The following is a 21,981-nucleotide window of genomic DNA, read 5'->3' on the forward strand; positions in this document are numbered from 1 at the left end:
AAGGCACTATATAACAACTCTATTATAGATAGATAGATAGATAGATAGATAGATAGATAGATAGATAGATAGATAGATAGATAGATAGATAGATAGATAGATAGATAGATAGATAGATGTGAAAGGCACTATATAACAACTCTATTATAGATAGATAGATAGATAGATAGATAGATAGATAGATAGATAGATAGATAGATAGATAGATAGATAGATAGATAGATAGATAGATAGATAGATGTGAAAGGCACTATATAACAACTCTATTATAGATAGATAGATAGATAGATAGATAGATAGATAGATAGATAGATAGATAGATAGATAGATAGATAGATAGATAGATAGATAGATGTGAAAGGCACTATATAACAACTCTATTATAGATAGATAGATAGATAGATAGATAGATAGATAGATAGATAGATAGATAGATAGATAGATAGATAGATAGATAGATAGATAGATAGATTAGCATAGTTGGCAGGATTAGATAGATAGATAGATAGATAGATAGATAGATAGATAGATAGATAGATAGATAGATAGATAGATAGATCTATCTATCTATCTATCTAATCCTGCCAACTATGCTAATCTATCTATCTATCTATCTATCTATCTATCTATCTATCTATCTATCTATCTATCTATCTATCTATCTATCTATCTATCTATCTATCTATCTATCTATTATATAGTGCCTTTCCTTTATCTACTGTAACAATCTACTTACTATTTAGCGCCTTTCAAATCTATCTATCTTCATGTCCAATTCTCTGAATGGTTCTGCCCCTCAGTATCTCCATTCTTTGTTCTCTCCATGTGTCCCCCTCCAGAAGTCTCCATTCTTCCTGTGGCCAGACATGGCTCAAGGCTGGTTAATGCTTCTCCATTCTTGATCCAGAGCTGTGGAATGATCTCTCTTTGTCTATCTTAAATTCACCCAGTTTTCTTATGTTTAGGCGCCTTTTCATTAAATATTTTGGAACTGTTTAGTTTCTTTTCTACAGGACAGCTGCTGACAGAGACTTTAAGACAGCTACATTTCCCTCTTGGGACAAATTAAGTTTGATCTTCACTGATTTGTGTCTTCATCTAGCTGCAGGTGTAATTATTTAGTAGTAGTACGACTCCATCTTGCTTGTTTTTTTATCTTGTTCTCTGTTGCTTTTAATGCTTGCAGCTTCTTTTCATATATTATAACATTCTTTTTAAGTCCCCTTGGATAAGGGTGTCTGCTAAATAAATTAATAATAATAATCAAAATATAAATTGTTATAACTTGGGGCTGTGGGGAAGAAATCGTAAAAAAATAATTCAGTTTTAATCCATCTCTGTATGCCGTTCTTTACTGAGTACAGGCTCAGTGGGCCTGCACACATTTCCAGTCTATAATGCAATGAGAGAATTTAACAACCAGCTCAAAACATGGATATTAATTCACTTAAAGGTGTAAAAGGTGCTCAGCCCTATCTGTAAAGAATCGATGGTCAGTCACTCTCCCGTGAAGTCAAGAGTCTGACATTCATACCACTGAAACATAATGGATGGTTTCAGGTTAAGTTTGCTCTCTTTTGACAGCTTCTAAGAGACATCGGCCAACATCGGCGGCGGCGGAGAAGAAGTATGCGCTTCTCTCGTCAACTTGAAATTCGGAAACCGTACATCGCTGCCCGATTCAAGACACTTCCGAACCACTTCACCTTGGGTGACCAGATGGAGTACAATGGCTTTGAAAACCATCCTTTGGAGCCTGGCCAGGAGTATATTTTCTTTGTCTTGGCTGTGTTGGACAGTCCTGAAACGGTGAGTCGCAGGAAATTTTCTCTTCATCTTTGCAATTTACGTATGAACTGTATATGCCTAAACCAGACTTCCAAAATTATTAAAGAGTAAGAGGGTCAAAGTGCTCCAAGATGTTCTGTCACTTAAGAAAATATGTTTTTTCTTTACTTTCAAGTTTAAACAGCAGAACATTAGAACAGTTGTGATGAGGACAGGCCATTCAGTACAACAAGCTGAGGAAACCAGGGGCGCTCCAGCCGCCCCAACCATGACACAGACAGGCAGAGACACGAGTTCCAGCACAGCACACATTTATTTGCAAGTGGGGAAGCGCTTTTCCCTCACTCCCCACAGCATCACAGTACAGTGCACCAATACTCAGTTCCTTTTCTTCTCCTTTCCGCCTCCACTACTCCACAGGCAAGCTTTGTCCCTCTTCCTCCCGACTCTGGCTCTCCGAATGGAGTGAGGCGACTCCTTTTATGTTACACTTTGGGAGTGCTCCAGTTGGCTCATCAGGGTTAACTGGAATCACTCCCAGGTGTGATGGAAACCCAAAGTAGGGTTCTACAGCCCCCACTTAACCCAACAGGGCTTTGCCAAACTCCAACTACCAGCATGCCCTGCTGGAATCCATGGTGCCACAGCCTCCCTGGAGGGCTGCACTCTTATCATCCTGGAGAAGGTAGTGCCTTGTGGATGCTCTCCCCACCCCGGTCTTTCCATTCAGTTAGCGTCTTGGCCAGATAATGGCTGTGGCCGTCCATCACAATGCTCATCTGTCCTATTATCCTCAGGTGTCTAAAATAACGTCAAGTCAGTGCAAGTAGACTGATGGAATTGCTCCACATGTAAAAGCAACGTGAGTTACAGAGTGCATCCCCTGCATGAGCTGATGACATGAAAGATCCAAAGAATGGCTAGGACACTAGCAGTCAGCATTCATTTAAAGTGATCGAGAGGAGATCTAAATACATCAAACCTGGGAATTAGATAGATAGATAGATAGATAGATAGATAGATAGATAGATAGATAGATAGATAGATAGATAGATAGATAGATAGATAGATAGATAGATAGATAGATAGATAGATGTGAAAGGCACTATATAATCAATAGATAGATAGATAGATAGATAGATAGATAGATAGATAGATAGATAGATAGATAGATAGATAGATAGATAGATAGATAGATAGATAGATGTGAAAGGCACTATATAACAACTCTATTATAGATAGATAGATTGATAGATAGATAGATAGATAGATAGATAGATAGATAGATAGATAGATAGATAGATAGATAGATAGATGTGAAAGGCACTATATAATCAATAGATAGATAGATAGATAGATAGATAGATAGATAGATAGATAGATAGATAGATAGATAGATAGATAGATGTGAAAGGCACTATATAACAACTCTATTATAGATAGATAGATAGATAGATAGATAGATAGATAGATAGATAGATAGATAGATAGATAGATAGATAGATGTGAAAGGCACTATATAATCAATAGATAGATAGATAGATAGATAGATAGATAGATAGATAGATAGATAGATAGATAGATAGATAGATGTGAAAGGCACTATATAACAACTCTATTATAGATAGATAGATAGATAGATAGATAGATAGATAGATAGATAGATAGATAGATAGATAGATAGATAGATAGATAGATAGATAGATAGATAGATAGATAGATAGATAGATAGATAGATAGATAGACTGATCTCATTGAGACTTAGTGCTTTTGATTTATGTGACACTTTTAAGACGTGTCCTAATTAAATTCAGGACCCTACGTCTACATCATGTGGTGCCACACTAGGACGTGTGTCTTAGTTTCAACTTAAATTAATGAGATTCCGATGTTAGTTAAAGGCAGCATTTTTGCCCACTGGCATCAAGACTTTTGCTTGTGTTTTCCGACTTTAATTCTAGTTTTGTGTTTTCCTTCGTTTGACTCTTTGCCTGATGCTGTGACGTTCATTCAGCTCACCCCTCTCTGTCTGAGCTCGTCCTGCGTGCAGCTCACACGAACAGCATTGTAAAACATCTTTTCTGAAGTGTCTCAGTTTGTATCTGCTGGCCATCTTTAAAAGAAAAAGAAACAATCGAAGTTCTGTTTTTCTTTTGATGTCTTTTAAGGGAGAACGGCAAACACCCGTCAGACACGCCAAGGGGCACATGAAAGGCAACCCAAAACTAAAGAGCGAATCAACCTTGAAATCAGTAAACAGACAAAATGTCAAAACCTGGCAGCTCACATCAAAAGTACAATAAGGTTTGATTGTTCCTTTAGGTTTGAAAGATCAAAACGGGTGCCACAATGGAGAGCACCATCAATCTATACACTTTATGAGATGTTTAAATGTTTTTAGCTCTGAATGTTGATTCCCAGTGAAGCTGGGAACTGACTGAGGCAACCAGAATCAAAAGGATGAGATGTTATTCACAAGCTGAAGGGAAAACAAAATCAAAACCACGAGCACAAACCTAAACATCAGGGCCTACTTAGAAGAGAAGTGTGAACGTAGCCAATCCACAGAAGGATCTCTCAGTTTTGCCCCCTTGTTTTTCCTGATTAACCATCTCTTCTTTTTTCTTTAATTTCTCACAATAATCTGTGGACATTTAGTGTGTCCTGGTGTATTCGACAATAAACATCGTAACACATGCACACCTGAGGACCACCTTCTTGGCTCCAATGAGGTCAGTCATACCACCCCAGGACGAGATTGGGCGCCATCACTAACGATCTGAAGTCCAAAGAGGTTGTCTAGTGCTCCCCACCAGTGTTTCCAGGCCTGTGGTTTCCTCGCTCAATTGAGCTAATTTTTGATTGTCTTCTGCAGAAAAAAATAGGCTTTCACGGGTTGCAGTTTTTGGGGCTACTTTTTCAAACACGACGTAGTATTTTGGGCTATTTTTCCACCCCACTCCACCACATTTTTACCATCTTTTTCACCCATCTGGCACCCCTTCAACTGCTATTTGCACTGTTCTTTATCGTTGTAAAATGTCCCCCCTAACCCCACCACTGTTCAGTGAGATGGGATATATGCATTCTATCACTCTGAAATATCTGTGAAGGTACACCTCTCCCCCACTGGGCTCTGGTGGTACGTACCTAGCCCCCTCATTCTGAAACCAGAGCTTTCTTTTATTATGCGGTGTACATGTTGTTTGGTTCTTTCTTTTATTTCAAGAAATTAAATGGGGTTGACCAGGATGACCCCCCATGCATTTTTGTGGACCCCCTCACCCCTTCGGATCACAACAGGCCATTTAATTTAATTTAATTTTTTAATTATTATTACAGAAGATTTGTTTTTACTATTCCCTGAATTTCACATTTATAGCATAACAAATACGCATTTTTACTAATAAAACAATAATAAATTTTAACTTATATAGCACCTTTCCCATGGTCAAGGCGCTTAGGGATAAATAATTAGAACATTAGAAAAAGAACAATCTAGACAAGAACAGGCCATTCAGCCCAACAAAGCTCACCAGTCCTCTCCATTTAATTACTCTAAAATAACATCAAGTTGAGTTTTAAAAGACCCTGAAGTCCTCCTGTCCACCACACCACTTGGTTGCTTATTCCAAGTGTCTATTGTTCTCTGTGTGAAGAAAAACTTCCTAATGTTTGTGTGAAATTTCCCCTTCACAAGTTTCCAACTGTGTCCCCGCGTTCTTAATGAACTCATTTTAAAGTCACCGTCTCGATCCATTGGACTAATTCCCTCCATAATTTACACGTCAGTCAGGTCTCCTCTTATAAACTGTAAAGGCTCAGCTCTTTTAATCTTTGCTCATAACTCATCCCCTGTAGCCCCATAATCAGCCTAGTCGCTCTTCTCTGGACCTTTTCTTGTGCTGTTATGTCCTTTTTGTAGCCTGGAGACCCAAACTGCACACAGGACTCCAGATGAGGCCTCACCAGTGTGTTATAAAGCTTGAGCAGAACCTCCTGTGACTTGTACTCCACTCATCAAGGCGCTATATAACCTGACATTCTGTTGGATTTCTTAATGGCTTCTGAACACTGTCTGCCAGTTGATCGTGTGCAGTCCACTACGACTCCTAAATCCTTCTCATAAGGTGCACATTCAATTTTCATACCTCCCATTGTGTATTCAAACCTCACATTTTTACAGTACTTCAATGTAATTCTTTACATTTACTGACATTAAATTTCATCTGCCACAAATCTGCCCAAGCCTGCCTACTGTCCAATATAACGGACTCCAAATGAATTGTCAATCCACCTATCTTGGTATCATCTACAAACTTAACCAGCTTGTTACTTATACAGTGGAACCTCAGTTTGCGAGTAACTTGGTTTACGAGTGTTTTGCAAGACGAGCAAAAATTTTTAATAATTTTTCACTTGATAAACGAGCGAGGTCTTGCAGTACGAGTAGTATGAATACGCTTTGTCTGCTGAGTGTCATGTGATCACAGCTGAGCTGATGGTTCTTCTCTCTCTCTCGCTGCGGGATTGTGGGTAATCGTCTCCTATTCTCCGTCTGAGTCAGCGTGCCTCATTCATATAGTCAACATCCGTATGAGCGTATAGTGTTTACTACAGCATTGTGACTGTGTGTGTGCGTGCATGTGCGCGCTCATGTGTGTGTGTGCTTGTGCGTGTGTGTGTGCTGTGACGTGCGAGTCCCCGTCTTGCACCCTAAAACACAAAGCTGAGTCTCAGTACTTTAGCAACACCAGCTTTATTCAGCTTGAAACAGCAACAGCGCGGTTATTTATACACAGACACAGCAGTCAGGCAGGGCCCTGTGCATTTATAACGTTCCTTGTTCCTTGTATCACCCATCGACGGCAGGCGCTTATAGCATGTCTGCGATCTTTTCGGATTCGCTTTTACGGCGAACTGCTACATCGCTGGGAGACTGCGATTGATTTGGGACGCTCTTTACCGTGTCGTCCCGTTGGGTGCAATCCCACAAGAGTTTAGAAACTCACTCACACCAGCCATGATTCTTTTCAAAGGTAAAGTGCAGGTTAATTTGTTTTATGTATTTTTACTTTATATTTTGTATTAATCATTTTTATATGAATAATTTTGGGTTGTGGAAGAAATCATCTGAGTTTCCATTATTTCTTATGGGGAAATTCACTTTGATATACGAGTGCTTTGGACTACAAGCATGTTTCCGGAACGAATTATGCTCGCAAACCGAGGTTCCACTGTATTCCTATAAAGTCATTTCTATATATTAAAAATAGCAGCGGCCCCAGCACTGACCCCTGCTGGACACCACTCTTAACATCAGCCAGTTCTGATGAGGTTCCTCACACCATCACCCTCTGCTTCCTGTGTCTGAGCCAATTCTGCACCCATCTAAAAACATCACCCTGAACTGCCACTTCTTTTAGTTTGGTGCCCACCCTCTCATGTGGCACCTTATCAAATGCTTTCTGAAAGCCAAGATAAATAATCTCATATGCCCCCCTTTGATCATATTCTTTTGTTGACTTCTCATAGAATTCCAGCATGTTAGTAAAACATGACCTCCCTCTTTTGACTCCATGCTGACTGTCCAGTAAAACTCCAGTACTTGCCAGGTGTCGCTTAATCTTTCCTTTAATAATTCCTTCCATTAATTTTCCTGTGATGCACATTAAGCTTACTGGCCTAAATCCGTTAAGTTGTTCTCTCGTGAAAAGCGGACAGACAGACACTGGATTTTATATACAGTCTTATGAAAAAGTTTGGGAGCCCCTCTTAATTCTTTGGATTTTTGTTTCTCATTGGCTGAGCTTTCAAAGTAGCAACTGCCTTTTAATATATGACATGCCTTATGGAAACAGTAGTATTTCGGCAATGACATTAAGTTTATTGGATTAGCAGAAAATATGCAATATGCATCATAACTAAATTAGACAGGTGTATAAATTTGGGCACCCCAACAGAGATATGACATCAATACTTAGTTGAGCCTCCTTTTGCTAATATAACAGCCTCTAGACGCTGTCCTCCTATAGCCTCTGATCAGTGTCTGGATTCTGGATGGAGGTGTTTTTGACCATTCTTCATACAAAATCTCTCCAGATCAGTTCAATTTGATGGACAGCCTGCTTCAAATCATCCCATAGATTTTCGATGATATTCAAGTCAGGGGACTGTGATGGCCATTCCAGAACATTGTACTTCTCCCTCTGCATGAATTCCTTTGTAGATTTCCAACTGTGTTTTGGGTCAACTGTGTCTTGTTGGAATATCCAACCCCTGCGTAACTTCAACTTTGTGACTGATGCTTGAACATTATCCTGAAGAATTTGTTGATATTGTGTTGAATTCATCTGACCCTCGACTTTAACAAGGGCTCCAGTCCCTGAACTAGCCACACAGCCCCACAGCATGATGGACCCTCCACCAAATTTGACAGTAGGTAGCAGGTGTTTTTCATGGAGTGCGGTGTTCTTCTTCCACCATGCAAAGCGCTTTTTCTTATGACCAAATAACTCCATTTTTGTCTCATCAGTCCAAAGCACTTTGTTCCCAAATGACTCTGGCTTGTCTAAATGAGCATTGGCATACAACAAGCGACTCTGTTTGTGGCGTGAGTGCAGAAAGGGCTTCTTTCTCATCACCCTGCCATACAGATGTTGTTTGTGCAAATTGCTCTGAATTGTAGAACGATGTACAGATACACCATCTGCAGCAAGATGTTCTCGCAGGTCTTTGGAGGTGATCTGTGGGTTGTCTGTAACCATTCTCACAATCCTGCACATATGCCGCTCCTGTATTTTTCTTGGCCTGCCAGACCTGCTGGGTTTAACAGCAACTGTGCCTGTGGCCTTCCATTTCCTGATTCCATTCCTTACAGTTGAAACTAACAGTTTAAACCTCTGAGATGGCTTTTTGTAGCCTTCCCCTAAACCACGAGACTCAACAATCTTTGTTTTCAGATCTTTGGAGAGTTGCTTTGAGGATCCCATGCTGTCACTCTTCAGAGGAGAGTCAAAGGGAAGCACAACCTGCAATTGACCACCTTAAATACCTTTATATCTCATGATTGGACACACCTGTCTATGAAGTTCAAGGCTTAACAAGCTCATCCAACCAATTTGGTGTTACAAGTAATCAGCATTGAGCAGTGACAGGCATTCAAATCAGCACAATGACAAGGGGACCCACATTTGTGCACAGCCAGTTTTTCACATTTGATTTAATTTCATACAACTAAATACTGCGTCACTAAAAATCTTTGTTCAGAAAACACCCCAGTACTCAGATGTTCCTAGGAAATGAAAGACATACCACTGTTATCTTTTTTGTTGAAAGGAGAGTCAATTATTATGCAGGCTGAGAGGGGGTCCCAAACTTTTTCATATGACTGTATATATAGAGATAATAACCAGTAATTACCAAAATCTTGGGAAAGGCAATTCAGATAGAGCCCCCCTTCCAGGTAGGTTGGGTGTTCAATGAGTGTCAACAATGGAGTAAATATAACACACCTGGACAAAGCCAGGACCACCACAGTCAGGATAACCTTTTTTGATTTTTCCATTGTGTCTCATCAACTGGGGAAGAAGCTCAAGGGTAAGAGTCCTGCTGCCTCCACAGTCTCCCAGACCACGGACTACCTGACCAACAGACAGTAATTTGTGAGGCTGGTGGTGTGTAACACTGGATCACTGCAGGGGGGCTGTCCTGTCTCCCTTCCTGATAACCCCTCTACACAAAAGACTTCCAGCACAGTATCGGCGCTTGCTACCCACAGACGTTCTTAAATGACTTGTCCATCAGACCGCATTAATCATGGAGACGAGTCGGAGAACGAGTGGCTTCTGCAGGACTTTGGTGGTGCAGGTAGGTCCACCTACAGATCAACATCAACAAGACAAAAGAGTTGGTGGTAAACGTCAGGCATGCCAAAGACTCGTCACCATTCAAGGGGATGACGTGGAAGTGGTGCAGAGCTACGAGTACCTGGGGGTTCACATAACCAACAAACTGGGCAGGTGTGACAACACAGTGGCACTGTATAAGAAGGACCAGAGCAGACTGGACTTGCTATGGAGACTTGGGACTTTCAATGCGTTCAGCAAGCTGCTGGAAATGTTCTACCAGTCCATAGTGGCCAGTGTGGTGTTCTACACTGAGGTCTCCTAGACAAAGCAACCTGAGCTCAAAAGAAGCATAATGCCTGAACAAACTTATCAAGTGCTGCTGCTCCATCACTGAACCAACTCTGAACACACTGGCAGCTGTTGTGGTGGCATAATGTAATGCCATGATGAAAAACCTCCTCCAGTAGGTGTTCTCTCTTGGAGCATTGTGTGTTAAGTAGCACCTCTGGGGGTCTTTTCTTCCTGCTGCTATCAGGCAATTCGGTGCTTCCTCCTGGGACGTCACCCACCCACCCACCTGCAAATGCCTACAAACATGTGTCCCAGCCATGGTGACTTTTGAATAGCAACAATATGAAAGTGACAAAACAATCTTCAAGAATAAAAGGAAAAGAAGAATACGGCTAAACACTGCAAATGACATTTCGGTCCTGCCATTTGAAGGACAAAAATGTTACATTTCTGACTTGAAGAAAATGGAGTTGCAACTGGTCTAATGTTTGCAGTAAGGACAGAAGCACAAGGCACTTGATGTTTGGATAAGAAATAAAAAAGGAGCGATATTTGCATGCGGTGCACCGCTTCACCCTCATTCCACTCAGGCAGATCTGTCCGCCCTGATCCTGCCTGCCAGAGGAGACGCCAAGGACACAACGCCCCCTGAGGCCCCTGCTATGTGTGTCAAGAAGGAGAAAGAAAAATGTTGTCAAGCTGTCCATCCAAAGCAGCTCGGCTTGCCCACCCTCATCCAAATGTCAAGTCTGTGAAATTTACAAAATCTGTGTTGTTTATAAAGTCTTCCGTGGTGCAGATAATTCCTACAAGTACATGACTTGTATAGGAAGCTGGGCAGCAAGCTCAGCTAAGGTGTACAAGTCAAACTTCAAATGTGTGTCACCCATCTTTAATCTGCACTCAGTGCTAATGCAGCGCACTTACCTGGCTTCCCCTCCCAGGCCAGACCAAGCACCCCACTGTAGTCGCGGTCCGTCAACAGGAAGGATAAGCAGTAACTGTTCCAGTTGGTTTCCGAGTGCATCATCAGGAGCTTCTCAGGACCAATGAAGGGAGAGTATTGTGGGCTGGAGGGGTCGTCCTCCGAAATGATCTAAGAGATGAAGAAAGTGTTTATTTTAAAGGGCTGCTTATATAGTATGTACTATGGGGACTGTAGGGGGCGCTCCAGCTCTCCAAATCCGACACAAACAGGTTGAGAAACCGGTTATAAAAGCACTAGAGAGTTTTTATTGTGGGAAGCTCTTCAGTAAGCATTTCCCACCACAGCCTCAAGTACAAACACAATAAGCACACCGCAATATTGTCTTCTTCTCTCTTCCTCTCCCTCTGTCCTGGTCACTTCTCTGCCTCCTCCGCTCCTCCTGGAAAGTCTTTGTCCTTCTTCCTCCCCGAATGAAGGCAGTGGGCTTGTTTAATGCTGCACCCAGATGTGCTTCTGATGACCCATTAGCACTTGAGGCAGAACAAAGTAGGGCTCTGCAGTCTCTTCAGCATCCCCTAGCGCCCTCCACTGAACCCAATGTGGCTGAGTCAGTAAACTCCAAATGCCATGATGCTCTGTGGGAATCCAAGGCACAGCTGCAACCCAGGAGGGCTGCCATCTACCGATCCGAGGGAGGTAATGTCCTGTAAATGCTCTCTCCTCCAGTCCTTCCATTATGAAGGCATACTGGCTGGGGCCCTTACCCGGCCATCCACCACAGCATTATATGACATAGGTGAAAAATCTTGGCTTGAATTAGAGAGCCACTGATGTTGGTCCCCGGCCTGTAGGAGGCAGTAAGAGACGTTCAGAGCTGCTCAGTTTTCAGACCTGCAGATGTTCATTTAAAGGCCTTGACATTCAAAGAGCAGGTTCAGCTTGTTGTGTCCATAGATCCAATATGCCAATTGAAGTTTGGTCATTCCGATGTCCCCCTGATTAAGTCACCACCATTCTAGGGTCAGAATGAGTCACGCATTAGAATATTAGTACAGAGTGAATCATTTCTGTTCCTGAATTAATAAACATTAATCAGAATGATTGAACTAATCTCCTGTGAGCACCATTTTGGATGGTCAAGTGTACCAGCCAGGATGGAGGTTGGTTTCTGGCCAGAAAGGGACACCACAATGGAAGGACAGGGGGTGTCTACCAGCCTTAGTATATTCCCCCCAGGTGTACACAGTGGAAGCATCCCACCATAGGAATATCCCCAGGGCAGGCTGGGAATTATAGTCCCACGGGACAGTCCTGTTGGGGTCCTTGGGTGCCGCCAGGTGGAGCTGCGGAGGATGATTACAATAGACTTCCAGTGTGCAATGCTGTGGCACCAGCAATACTCCCGAGTTTCATTCAGAATCAGGATGAGTTTGGGAAAGGAGGTGTGGGAGAAGGAAAAAGATTTATTGTTGTATTGTGGAAGAGAAGAGAATGGTGGAGGTATAGAATAAAGGAAATCTTGTATTTGAACCCAGGACTGTGTTGTGTAGTTGTGTATTGGGGGTTTGGGGTGCTGCTAGTCCCCTACTGGTCAAAACTAATTTTTGCAAATATAGGTCCGTGAAAAATAGACAGCCAGGAATCCTGCCAACTACGCTAGTTGTGACTACTCCTCCTGACTCTGACTGCCCTCGCACAAAACTCTGCTTCTTTTATGACAGACCCTGAAGTACTTCTGGTGCCATAGTGTTGCACGCTGGAAGCACTTGTAGTGATCATCTGCAGCTCCACCTGGTGGAACCCAAGAACCACAACAGGTCTGTCCCATGGGACAGCCTGCATGTGGATATTCCATTGGGTTTTACAACAGTGGGATGCTGCCACTGTGTGTATGGAGGAGAATATGACTGTGGGCGGTAGACACCCCCATCCATCCATTCTGGCGCCGCTTCCTGGTCAGAACCTAACCTCCATCCTGGCTCAGGACCATTCAACACGGCATTCACACTCCCTAGGCAGTAACAGACAAATTCAGTCAGTACTTCAGTGAGTGGATCACACATTTTAGTTTTAATTATAATGTACCACAATGTATTCACTCATTAGGGGTCAGTGTATGGCCTGACAGACATGGAGACATGGGAGTGAGTGACTGAAGCTAAAACATTACAATTCCACTGTTTCAGGAAGTTCTCGTTTGTCATCGTTTCCTCAGTTGCAGTGATTACCAATGAACGATTCGTTGTCGCCGGAATACAGGTCTTCTGTTTGCTTCTTCAAGCCTCTCAGCACCACATCCACATGACAGCAGGCCAAACAGTGACCCGAAGTCTGCTGCTGTAATCAAATTAACTCTATTACCGTGCGCAACACTGTGTGCCTTTCCCATGAAAGCCGGAAAGGGAGTCCTATTTAATAATCCTGCTGGGAAAAGTTGACAAGAGGAAAGCAAGCAGAGAGAGAAAAGTATACTTACATTAAGAGTTTTCACCTTAAAGTTGATGTGACGGATGCCATCGAAATTCGTCTTGTCGTAAATGTCGTTCACTGCTCGCAAGTAATTAGAAATCTGTGAGAGAGAGATACAGAAGGTTTGGCTGTAAAGATAATTAGGACATGTGAACTGCTATCCAGGATCATTTAAAGATGTCTGTCTGTTTATAGAAGATTTACTTAATGCATATGGTTGGCCAAAGGTATGCCAAGTCCTGTGTCTCTCATGTAGGGACTCATCATAGCACCATAAACCTTTATAAAATTAACAGACAAAAATGCACTTAAAAAATGTTGGGTACCAGAGGGTAGCTATGTTTAAGAGCCATTTGTTGGAGTAGAAGGAAAACAAAGCAGTTGAAATCATTGACTTCACCCCCACCAGTGCACCTTCTACAATGTCTAGTCTCTGAACTGACTGCATGTTTTTAGTTCTAGTGGAGCTTTATAGAACGTAAAAGAGGTGGGATGACAGAAGGAGAGGGAGGGAAACCTGAGGGTGGAAGAGGAACACGTGGAGGCAGCAGTGTCACACCTAGTTCCTTCCCCTGTGTGCCCATGAAATCAGTCCCCATCAAAGGCACACCATATTCAGATATTTGAAAACCTAATGTTATCCCTTAACAACCTCTCAGTTTATTTTCTCAGATTCCATTAACCTCATGTTAAGTATGCATTCAAAGTTTTACGCATCAGCATCCTTCCACATACAAATATCTTCTCATTTTCCAGTGCCCCCCTGATATGTGATAATCATAAGTCAAATTTCCCCCTGGGGACAATCAAAATTCTGAGGGAACCACCGGAAAAATAGTATGTCACCTGAACTGGAGTTGACAGAACATAAGAACAGCAAGTAGTCTATAATATAGTGCCTTTCACATCTATCTATCTATCTATCTATCTATCTATCTATCTATCTATCTATCTATCTATCTATCTATCTATCTATCTATCTACAGTATTACATAGTGCCTTTCCAATCTATCTATCTATTATATAGTGCATTTCATATCTATCTGTTATATAGTGCCTTTCACATCTATCTATCTATCTATCTATCTATCTATCTATCTATCTATCTACAGTATTACATAGTGCCTTTCCAATCTATCTATCTATTATATAGTGCATTTCATATCTATCTGTTATATAGTGCCTTTCACATCTATCTATCTATCTATCTATCTATCTATCTATCTATCTATCTATCTATCTATCTATCTATCTATCTACAGTATTACATAGTGCCTTTCCAATCTATCTATCTATTATATAGTGCATTTCATATCTATCTGTTATATAGTGCCTTTCACATCTATCTATCTATCTATCTATCTACAGTATTACATAGTGCCTTTCCAATCTATCTATCTATTATATAGTGCATTTCATATCTATCTGTTATATAGTGCCTTTCACATCTATCTATCTATCTATCTATCTATCTATCTATCTATCTATCTATCTACAGTATTACATAGTGCCTTTCCAATCTATCTATCTATTATATAGTGCATTTCATATCTATCTGTTATATAGTGCCTTTCACATCTATCTATCTATCTATCTATCTATCTATCTATCTATCTATCTATCTATCTATCTATCTATCTATCTATCTATCTATCTATCCCTTACCCAGATGGGAGGCCAGTGTGACAACGCAGACAGATTGGCCAGTGGAACAAATAAATAACTGTGTACCCAGCTGATATAAGTTAATGGAGGAAAATGCACAAACCGAGAGTCAAGAGTGGTTCCATCTCTCAGATGCCAGATGAAAGTGGTCCTCATATGGGAGCCCAGTTGGGACGCCTGCAGGGGAGATGCAGTTCAGAAGTGCAGCCCTGTCGGGGTCCCTGGGTGTCGACAGAGGGCACTGTTGAGGGAGGACATCCCTACTTTCCTCATGGCCCGGAAGTGCTGCCTTGAAAACATGGCATGGCAGGAGAAGCATTCCTGCGTCCAGCATAAAAAGGAGCCCGTAATTGAGGCAGAGATGGGAGGCAGCAGCTAACACTCAGCGGAGGAGAGAAAGAGGAAGATGGTGATTGGTGACGTATTATTCATTTATTGTGCAATTGTGGCTTATTTCTGAGAGGTTTGTGTAGAAATACCTTGTGAGAGAATAAAATCCTTTGGTTTGGGGTTCTCTAGCGCCCTCTTAAGGTCACACCATATACTGTATCCATCCATCCATCCATTTTCCAACCCGCTGAATCCAAACACAGGGTCACGGGGTTCTGCCGGAGCCAATCTCAGCCAACACAGGGCACAAGGCAGGAAACAATCCCGGGCAGGGTGCCAACCCACCGCAGGACACACACAAACACACCCACACACCAAGCACACACTAGGGACAATTTAGAATCGCCAATCCACCTAACCTGCATGTCTTTGGACTGTGGGAGGAAACCGGAGCGCCCGGAGGAAACCCACGCAGACACGGGGAGAACATGCAAACTCCATGCAGGGAGGACGCGGGAAGCGAACCCAGGTCCCCAGATCTCCCAACTGCGAGGCAGCAGCGCTACCCACTGCGCCACCGTGCCGCCATATACTGTATCACCTTCAGAATGTAAGTTTTCATTTTTTTTATTTTGTGCGTCATTTTTTTGCTCATTTTCCCTGTTTTTATATTATATTTCTGTGCTAATTTTTGCTTGTTGCCAGTAAATTCTCATCTTTTAGGTTATTTTGCTTTGGGTTGTCTCAACAAGCCAGAGGTTTATGGTTGCCCTCTCTCTTTTTTTAAACACTGTCATGCACGAGCGCATGGGGAGCAGTTTAAGGACCCGACGGGCGCCACGATAAGTCATGCCAGGGGACAATGGCGGGGTACTAACCTCTTTTTATGTCTTTCTCCATAAAAAGCAAAGCACCACCGCCATAACTATTCCCCCCAGAAGACTGCTGATCCCACCCACTTCCGGGTTTCCTTTCTTACCTCTGGTCCCCTCCTGATGACGTCATTTACCCAACAATCACCACGGCTTCCCCATCATCTCGTCACTTCCTGTTCATCTTTATAAATTGTCCGGTCCACCATTATTGGACTGTGTTGTAATGAGCGTGAAGACACTGACAAAATCCTTTTTCTTTGCAGTATACGGGGCCCAAAACCCCCAAACCTTCACGCTGTGTCTGTTATTTCTTCACAACACTTAAAGTCTTTCTTGAACTTTTAAAGGCAGCCTCCTGTTTAAGAGTCTGGGCAGGCCGAAGCCTGCAGGTAGTAGTTGAGGGATGGCAGCCAGGAGTAAGGCCATTTCTAAGCAGGTCTATGAAGGCCTGGGCCTGGGTGTGGAGTTTTTGGAGACCTAACACGCTGTTTATCTCATGTTCAGGTCTCCAAATCACAACACTTGCATTTTTCTCTTGTTTTTACTTTGCTTAGGCAGTAAGGATTGTGCCTTGGTGGGATGACCCCAGAGTTAGTAGGGTCATGTGACTGATGATGCACTCTGTTGGTCCACTCATATCTTCGTTCTCACTCTGTTTTTTGCTCACTCACTTAGTTGCTCTTATAATTTATGGCCCAACAGGACCATCCACATGGGGACAGCGACCCATGAGGAGTTTTCGGCGGTAGACCTTAAGGCCCATCTGCCTTTTTTAAAATTGTAGAATGAACAAGTTTAAGAAACACTCAACTTGTTCACACATATCACCTCATGTAATGTTAATAAAACTCCTCCAGATGATTTTCACACACACTCCCTTCTCCTTGCTTCTTCTGTGAGCTCCATTTTCAGCTCATTTTCATGCACGCCAGCAGCCAGGGTGCTCATTTTTATGTTTCCCACGGCTCCGTTTATCATATCCTGTCAGCTTGTTAGTCTTACTCAGTTTGAGTAGAAAGGGCTTTTGATGGTGAGATTTCTTTTTTCTTTTTTTTGAGAAGATAACTCTTTGTACATATAAATGCAAAGACTTGCCGGCAGCGACAAAACAACTTAAGTATAACTGCTAGCTATATGCAAATCATTGATTTGTAGTTTTGGGTATTTGCTATATGTTCTTAGAAGAAAGTGAAAACTCCCTCATACGTTAATAAGGAATAAAAAAAAATTACTAATGGGTGTCAGTCCATGAACTGAGAGAAAAAGTAGACGTGCATCGACTGTTCGGTCAGAGTAAAGTGTGAAAGAAGAGGAAGAATTTGAGTAGGACAAAACTTCATTAGAGCAGAGTGTGGGCCACAGCTAATCAAGGTGATGACGGTTGGGCTAACGAAAGCCCCAGTAACATTTCAAAGGCTGGTGAAGCTGGCACTGAGGGGGCTTTCATAGGTGGCTCGTATAGTTTACCCTCATTTTTATACATTCATTTGATGACCACTTGGGACACTTAACACAAGATCCCCTCCCTATCACTTGTAGATTCCATAGAGATTCAGATTACGCGGGTGCATGGGAAGACTGAAGTTTCAGGTCAGGTCATGGCGCCAGAGAGTGACAACATGTTACATGATGATTAGTACGTGCTAGTAAGAATTTCAGGGTCTTCCACTGTAGCACTGACACATATGGAGTGTATTGAAATGTCTTACCTGTGGGTGTTGTAACTGTATCTTGTCTGTCTTTTGTGTGCTTTTCGTCACTGCCAGGGGTTTCCACTCAGATTCGGGTGGAGGAGCCTTTCGTACTTCAGGATCGGGACTTGTGAGGCAGTGATTGACGGGATCTAGGAGGACTGACAAGCCAATGAAGGGTTGGAGCGGCGAAATTAAAACCGGCAAGAATAAAGTAATCAGGAGGAGGAAAAGTCGCTTTGTGTTGCAAGGAAAATAAGACGGACACTTTCGACGGCGAGAAAAAAAAAGTAGAAATGTCTCGCCCCGATGCTGGGACAAGGTTAGTGAGGTGGCCACCCACACACCTTTCATTCTGTCTTAAGATTGTCCCTAGGCTCTAGACTGCCAATTTCAGAGGGTGAGATCTGTGACCTTTTTGTACTTTCTCGTATATTAAGTATAGGGATAGATTGTAATCGTCCAAAAATTCAATGTCGAGATTTTGATGAATCTCGATGTTTTAAACCTCCCTGATTTTCTTGCATATGACGTATAGGGAAAGTATTGGAATCGTCCAAAAATTCGATTTCGAAATTTTAATGAATCTCGACGTTTTAAACCGCCCTGACTTTCTCGTACATGAAGTATAGGGAAAGTATTGGAATCGTTCAAAAATTCAATTTTGAGATTTCGATGAATCTCGACGTTTTAGACCTCCCCGATTTTCTTGCATATGATGTATAAGGAAAGTATTGGAATCGTCCAAAAATTCGATTTCGAAATTTTAATGAATCTCAACGTTTTAAACCTCCCTGACTTTCTCGTACATGAAGTATAGGGAAAGTATTGGAATCATCCAAAAATTCAATTTTGAGATTTTGATGAATCTCGACGTTTTAGACCTCCTTGATTTTCTCGTACATGAAGCATAGGGAAAGTATTGGAATCGTCCAAAAATTCAATTTCGAGATTTTCACGAATTTCGACGTTTTAGACCTCCCTGATTTTCTTGTATATGAAGTATAGGGAAAGTATTGGTATTGTCCAAAGATTTGATTTCGAGATTTTGATGAATCTCGACGTTTTAGACCTCCCTGATTTTCTTGTATACGAAGTGTTAGGAAAGTATTAGAATCGTCCAAAAATTTGATTTCAAGATTTTGATGAATCTCAACATTTAAGACCTTCCTGGGTCAGAAAATAAATTTTGGATTTATATCTGTGTGTCTGTCTGTCTTATTAATTTGATTTGATTTCTTGTTAATGGTTCTTTAATGTACATAATATAAAAAAATAATCATTGTCTTGCGGTTTACTCCTCAAATATCCGTCCCCATATCTGAGTATATGAGAAAGTAGAGGGGAGACCACTTCTGATTTTTTTACTTTCAGGATCGTGCCTTCATCCATCTTCCCTCGATCCGTCCCAATGTGACTGCCATCTTTGCATGGTTCTCCTTCCTTCATGGACAATAATCCTTTGGACTGGATTCATATGAATATATACGTATATATCTGTCTCTAGTGTTTTCTTTATATTTGTGTATATATATTTGTGACTCACCTGAACAGAGGTGTCTTTTGTTTTTTCAAGTCATACTGAGAGTTTTGTGTATATCTATATATATATATATATATATATATATATATATATATATATATATATATATATATATATATATATATATATATATATGTAGGGTTTGTTGAAACTGGTATCCTTTCTAACAAAAAGTGTGAATTTGGTGTGTTTTAAGGGCATTTCTATGTATATGGGATGGGCATTTGACAATTAAAAGGGACTTTATTTTGTTTTTGCTGTTGTAGTGAGCAAAAGTGTGTAATTGTTTAGTTAAAATATATCTGTGTATGCAAAATTTTCTCTTGTGTTATTCCATAAATGTTTCCTTTTGTTTTTGCCTTAGCTTAATACTAAGCTTTGAGGGGAGAAGTGGCAGGTCCAATGTGTTAATGAGAGCTCGACAAGTTTATCGTTAATGTAGCATTGACCTCTTTGAGTTTAGGGCAATCATTACACTGTGTCCTACACAAAGGTACAGATAGATGAATATGAAAAGGCGCTATAAAAAGAGAAAGGCAGATAAGGTGTTGTCTAACTCTCTGACCTGGCATCTTTTTATTTGTCTAATATAGCGCCTTTCACATCTCTCTCTCTCTTTCTGTTTTCTTCCCTTCAAATGAAATGAATGTTTGACTTGTTTTGTGCCCCTAAGAATCTTATTTGAATTAAGCGATGCTAATACAACATTAAAAAAAACAGCCGAACATTTTTCAAATTTGCGATGTAAATTCTAAAAAGAAAAACTTCAGATGAGAGAGCGGCTGCAGTACTCTGTGTGCTAATGTGCAGCCTGTGCCCAGCTTGACGCCTTTTTTAGCGCTGCTGCCCATCTGAGGATTTTTCCTGACAATGCAGCCTTCCACCCCTGTGACCCACAGATACTTTTCAGGAATCGGCCGCCTGGAACACAAAGGCAGCACTTGAGGAAAAAGCAGCCGACTATGGGCTGCGTGCCGGCCTCGTGGAGCGTGTCTGAAATACCAAGCAGCCCTCCCGGCCGATCTGCTCCTTTGGGCCCCCTTTGCTGAATTCGATGTGCTGCTACTCAGATTTGTGTCGACTTGTTCTTGTCGGGATTTGTTTAGTGTCATCTGTGTGTTGGGTTTTAATTTAATTATCAGACTTGATGAATGTGGAATATTTAAAGTTTTTTGTAACATGAAAGTGAATTGCCTGCTGAATATCAAATTTATCAAGAGGGGCCTTTATTTGGCAGATAATTCATGAATTCTTTCATTTATGTTCTGGCTTGTCTGATGCCTGTGGACGTTGTCAATGTGAAATTTTAAAACGAGTCACGGAGTCTAAAACGGCGCACCTATAGCATGTGTGGGTTCAGGTTTGTGCAGATCACTTTTGTAGCACCACTTTATTTTCAGTTCTTGGTCTGTCATAACCTGTGAGAGAACACTTGAAATGACCCCAAGACCTGTAAGAAGAGGAGTCCAAACTGACGGTGTGAATAAGAAATCACCACAAGGGGGCCTTAGAGCCGCAGACGGCCAGCGGTGTACCATACACAGACAGGGCCTCAGAATTACTGGGTTCAGGTTTGTAGTGGCAGCTGACAGAGAAGGAGATCAGCCATTGTCACCAGGATGTACTCGGCTCACAGTGTTCACAGGTGGTCTCTGTGAGGCTGACTAACAGAGTTCTGCCATCTGGCAAGGAGACCACTTCTGAGCTAGGAGTCACAGGATCGAGGCTAACCACCAGCAGCTCACCACAGTATAAATCTTCAAAATTGAGATGCTACAGTGTGTGAGTGCACAGCAATTCATTTGGCGACGAGGATGGGATTTGCACTGTGGATGGGTGGAGTGTGGTGGTGATGTTGTGCAGATGAGGTGTGGGCTGACAGAGAGAGAACTCAGCTGATGTCACCAGGATGCACTCCACTTGGGGTGTTCACCGGTGGTCTCTCAACAGCTGACTTATGGAGATCTCCTCTAAGCTCACACTACAAGGAGGTTGCTTATGAGTCATATGTCAAAGGTTCTCAGCTGTCCACCGGCACTTCACCACAGTGCAAATCTTTGAAATTGAGACGCGATGTATGTAGCGTGAGTCCACAACAATTGATTTGGCGACAAGGATGGGATTTGCATTGTGGATGGGTGGAGTGTAGAGGTGACATTGTGCAGAAGTGTGGGCTGATAGAGGGAGAACTCAGCTGATGTCACAAGGATGCGCTCCACTTGGGGTGTTCACAGGTGGTCTCTCAACAGCTGACTAATGGAGATCTCCTGTAAGCTCACACTACAAGGAGGTGGCTCCTGAGACGGATGTCAAAGGTTCTCAACTGTCCACCTGCACTTCACCACAGTGCAAATCTTCAAAATTGAGACGCGATGTATGTAGTGTGAGTCCACAGCAATTCATTTGGCGACGAGGATGGTATTTGCACTGTGGATGGGTGGAGTGTGGAGGTGGCGTTGTGCAGAAGAAGTGTGGGCTGACAAAGGGAGAACTCAGCTGATGTCACCAGAATATGCTCCACTTGGGGTGTTCACAGGTGGTCTCTCAACAG

General features: G+C 41.9%; 1 protein-coding gene across 3 annotated transcripts in view; it reads right to left on the bottom strand.

The window, feature by feature from the left end:
* si:ch1073-396h14.1 (disintegrin and metalloproteinase domain-containing protein 10) overlaps positions 1–21,981 on the bottom strand; it is a 121,249-nt gene that overhangs the window by 47,222 nt on the left and 52,046 nt on the right. For all 3 annotated transcript variants that reach the window (XM_028816524.2, XM_051935272.1, XM_051935271.1), the window contains 2 exons: positions 13,334–13,426; positions 10,857–11,025 (listed from right to left, as the gene is read on the bottom strand). In XM_028816524.2, the coding sequence (XP_028672357.1) occupies positions 10,857–11,025; positions 13,334–13,426 (262 nt within the window). The remainder of the gene's footprint in view (positions 1–10,856; positions 11,026–13,333; positions 13,427–21,981) is intronic.

This window comes from Erpetoichthys calabaricus, chromosome 12 (assembly GCF_900747795.2).
Source record: "Erpetoichthys calabaricus chromosome 12, fErpCal1.3, whole genome shotgun sequence".
Classification (NCBI taxonomy): domain Eukaryota; kingdom Metazoa; phylum Chordata; class Cladistia; order Polypteriformes; family Polypteridae; genus Erpetoichthys; species Erpetoichthys calabaricus.